General features: G+C 65.2%; 1 protein-coding gene across 1 annotated transcript; it reads left to right on the top strand.

The window, feature by feature from the left end:
- Window positions 1-2,918, top strand: EMIHUDRAFT_101715 (hypothetical protein; the record flags this gene model as incomplete). The annotated part of the gene is made up of 3 exons (XM_005773389.1): window positions 1-796; window positions 1,499-1,611; window positions 2,862-2,918. The coding sequence occupies 3 exons, from the start codon at window positions 1-3 to the stop codon at window positions 2,916-2,918; spliced, it is 966 nt and encodes a 321-aa protein (XP_005773446.1).
- Between the last annotated feature and the right edge of the window lie 950 nt (window positions 2,919-3,868).

Raw genomic sequence — 3,868 nt, 5'->3', positions numbered from 1 at the left:
ATGGCGTTCAGGCGGCACTTCTCTCGCGTCGGCTCCGCCGAGCGCTGCACAGAGACCATCTTCACTGACCACCAACGACAGGTGTGCGACTACGCGCTCGTCTACGCGGAGAAGAAGAACGACGGCGAAGCGCCGTACTCGGTCTCCTTCACCGCGACGCAGAGCGGCGACGTCATCGTACAGCTGCACCCGCACTCGCAGCTCGAGCGCGCGGTGCGCCACGAGCGGCAGGCGCAGGCCACGGAGGCGCCTGCGAGCGCGAGCCCTGCGGCGCCGCCCGCCCCTGCCGCCGCGCCGCCAGCCGCGGAGCCGGCGCCCAAGACGTACGCCGCCGCAGCCGCATCGCAGCCGCAGGGTGCCACCGCGGGTGGCCAGCCCGCCGCGCCTGCGGGCCCGGCCGCCGCCGCGCGCGTGCCGCCGCCGCCCAGCGGCGGCGGAGTGCGCGGCTGCTCCTTCACTGTCCCTAACCCGGGCAGGAAGCGTGGGCAGCAGCAGCGCGGCAAGGGCCGCGGTGCCAGGGGCCGTGCCGATGCTGGACCCCGTCTCGTTGACAAGAACGCGCTGTCCGCGCGCGGCAGCGGGCCCTCGCGCCAGTCGCGCTCGCCGTCGCCCGACTCTCCGCCCGCCAAGCGGGCCGCCTCCGCTGACTCGTCCGGCTATGAAACCGATACGCCGGACGAGGTGCAGCAGGAGGCGGTCCGCAGGGTATGCGGCGCGCTCGGCATGAGGGAGCAGTTCGAGGCGGCGATGGCGGCGGGAGAGCTGCTCGAGATGCTCGAGAGCTTGCCGAGGGGCGGTCGAGGCCTCCGTTCGGCTGATGCGCGGTTACAACCGCACGGGCGAGTGGCCAGAGCCCATCCTCACCAGCCCTGCCCCGCAGCGCGGCCGCTCGCCAAGCCCCGTCGATGAGTGGTCAGATGTGGTTAGTGCCCGAGAGCGAGGGGTCCGGGGGGGAGCACAAACATAGGACGCCCAGCCTTGCCCTCGTGCCGCCGAGTGCATATCCTATGCGAGAGAGATCCCCTGTGCCCTGTGCCCAGCCCTCTCCGCGCGGCGATGCGCCCTCCCCCCTCGCTTTTGCAAAATCCTGCAAAGGTGGGGACGTGTCTGTCCTCGACCCAGCCCTAGCTTGGGATGTCCGTTGTATTTATTTATTTATTAGGGCGCATCACACTCTCCTCTCCTTAAAATCCCTGTGTGGTGGCGGCGTGCCGTTCTCCCATCCCTCCCTTGGGTTGTGTGTTTTCTTTCTTTCTTTCTGTCAGGGTGTGTGGACATCTTTTGAGGAAAAGAATCAGCGGGCGGGGTTGCGTGTGTTTGCCTCCCTCAAAAAGTACTCTCTTGAGGCTGTGAAAGCACACCCACCCTAGCCACTTGCCCCCGAAGGCAAGTGCGTCTGATTCACAGCTTAGGAGAGTAAGGGTGGGGTAATGGGCGTGAATGACCAAGTCGATGACCTCCCACCGCATCGGCGCGCGCGTCGCGGGCCTCTCGCCAGCGCAGCTGTGCGCCATCATCGAGGCGCAGGCGGGCGCGAGCGCCGCCGCGCTGCGCGTGGCTGAGGAGCATGCCGCACGGCTCGTGGAGCAGCCCGAGTGGGTGCTCTCCGAGGTCCTCCTCTCGCCGGACCTCGCCCCGCACATCCTCGCCCAGCTGCCGACCAAGGAGCACGCCGCCAAGGGGACGTGCCGCGCGTGGCGCCGCGGCTGGAAGGAGACGCTGAGGACGCGCGATAGGCCACGCCTGCTCGTGATCGGCGGCTACGGCGAAGGGGGCAGTAACATCAGCTCTCTGGAGCGGTACGACCCGTCAACGAATGAGTGGGAGGAGGAGGCTATGGCGCCGATGCCTACGGCACGAAAGTTTGTCCGCACGGCGGTGCTCGATGGCAAGCTCTACGCGGCGGGCGGCGAGACGGGCGGCGAGACCGAGGCCGACAACGCACCTTCCAACTTGGTGGAGTGGTACGACCTGGCGGCGAAGACATGGGAGACGGTGGTGGCGATGGCGGAGGCTCGGTATGCTCCTGCCGTCGCGGTGCTGGACGGCAAGCTGTACGCGGTGGGCGGGCAGGATGCCGACGACAGCCTCCTCAGCTCGGTGGAGCGGTACGATCCCGCCACAAACGCGTGGGAGGCTGTGGCTCCGATGGCGGCGGCGCGAGCTGTTGTCGGCGTGGCGGTGCTCGACGGCAAGCTGTATGCTGTTGGAGGCTACGGCGCCGGCGCCCTCAGCTCGGTCGAGCGGTACGATCCCGCGACGAACGCGTGGGAGGCGGTGGCGTCGATGGTGACATCACGCGAGAACCACGCCGTGGCGGTGCTCGACGGCAAGCTGTATGCTGTGGGCGGCTACTATCGTGGCTACCTCACCTCGGTGGAGCGGTACGATCCCGCGACGAACGCGTGGGAGGCGGTGGCGCCGATGGCGACGGCACGGTATAATCACGCCATGGCGGTGCTCGACGGCAAGCTGTATGTCGCAGGCGGATTGGGTGCAGGTGCTGGTCACAGTCCCCTCAGCTCGGTGGAGCGGTACGACCCGGCGTTGGGTGCGTGGGAGGCGGTGGCGCCGATGGCGGCGGCGCGGGTCCTCGCTGTCTTGATGTAGACGGCTCTGCTCGACTGTTTCGCGTAAAAAACAAATCGTCGCTGATAGCGGCTTCGACCTTCGTCGCGGAGCTCTCGGACGCGGCCGCCGGCGCGGCGCGCTTCGTTGGGGTGCAGCGTGGCGCGCGCGGCGCGGCCGCGAGGGACCGCGGGAGGAGGCTAGTGGGATGGGGGGCTCTAAGGGAGGTAGCCCGCAAAGCCCCGTTCCACCTTGCGGGTATATGATATTACTCACCCCTTTATTTGCCCAAGACGTGCAACGACAACGGCGTCAAGGTGTGCGGCGCAGCGGCGTGGGAGCGTGGGTGACGTGGTTTTCGGAACTGACAGTCTCTCACAGACGCGGCGCATTCCTCATAGCCGCTCTCCTCACCGAGCTCGTCGTCACGCGAGAAGACCGAGAGAAATATGTGAAAATTGCTGTTCCAGCGATCACCGGCCAAGCGAACAGCAGCGCAGGCACCAGAGTTGCTTCGACGTACAAGCGCAGATCAAACCACGGGCTTACACCTTCTGCCTCGTTCGCTGCACACGGCGAACCAGAGGTGCTGCCGGCTGACTGCGGTAGCGAGCTCGACGGTGGCGCGGCACCCAGTTGGCCGCGCTGCCGAGAAATGTCCTCCAAGAAAAAGAATTTCCAAAAAACGCCGCGCCGCCCCTGCGACCCCTGTGTCAGTGTGCCTGTGGTTGCGAGAGACTGCCAGTGAGAAGCTGGAGGCAGGTCGCTAGACTGAGCTGAAACCGCCAGTGGAGTTGGGAGTCCCACCGGGTTGACCCCAGAGAAGGAGAGGAGCGGCCATAACAGGTGTTATGACTGTTATGGCTGGCTGCTCATAACACCCCATAACACCTCATAACACCTCATAACACCTCCATCGCTGTTATGGCTGTTATGCCCACCCTACCATGAGCATGACACCTCATAACACCCTCATAACACCTCATAGCACTCATAACACCTCCCACTGGTCGTTATGACAGCCAGCAAGCAGCATAACAACCTCATAACAGCTGTTATGCCTCGACCAAAACCGAATTTGAACTTTCTGTCCCACGGATTTTTTTCAAAGGAGGGGCCCCGCCCGCGCGTATCCCGGTGTTTGTTCAATAAAATTCTTCTTTTGGAGCGCCCGCCCCGCGCCGGTAGCTACTACCAGCCATTCAGCCAACCATGGCCTACCGGATGAAGATGTTCAAGAGCCAGAAGCCCTCGTCATTTGACCTGCGCGTCTCCGACGTGGTGCGTGGACCCGGGACGG

The sequence above is a fragment of the Emiliania huxleyi genome, assembly GCF_000372725.1.
Source record: "Emiliania huxleyi CCMP1516 unplaced genomic scaffold EMIHUscaffold_34, whole genome shotgun sequence".
Lineage (NCBI taxonomy): Eukaryota > Haptophyta > Isochrysidales > Noelaerhabdaceae > Emiliania > Emiliania huxleyi.
Note: the sequence above shows the minus strand (reverse complement) of the source record. Positions and strands in the feature narration are given on the sequence as shown.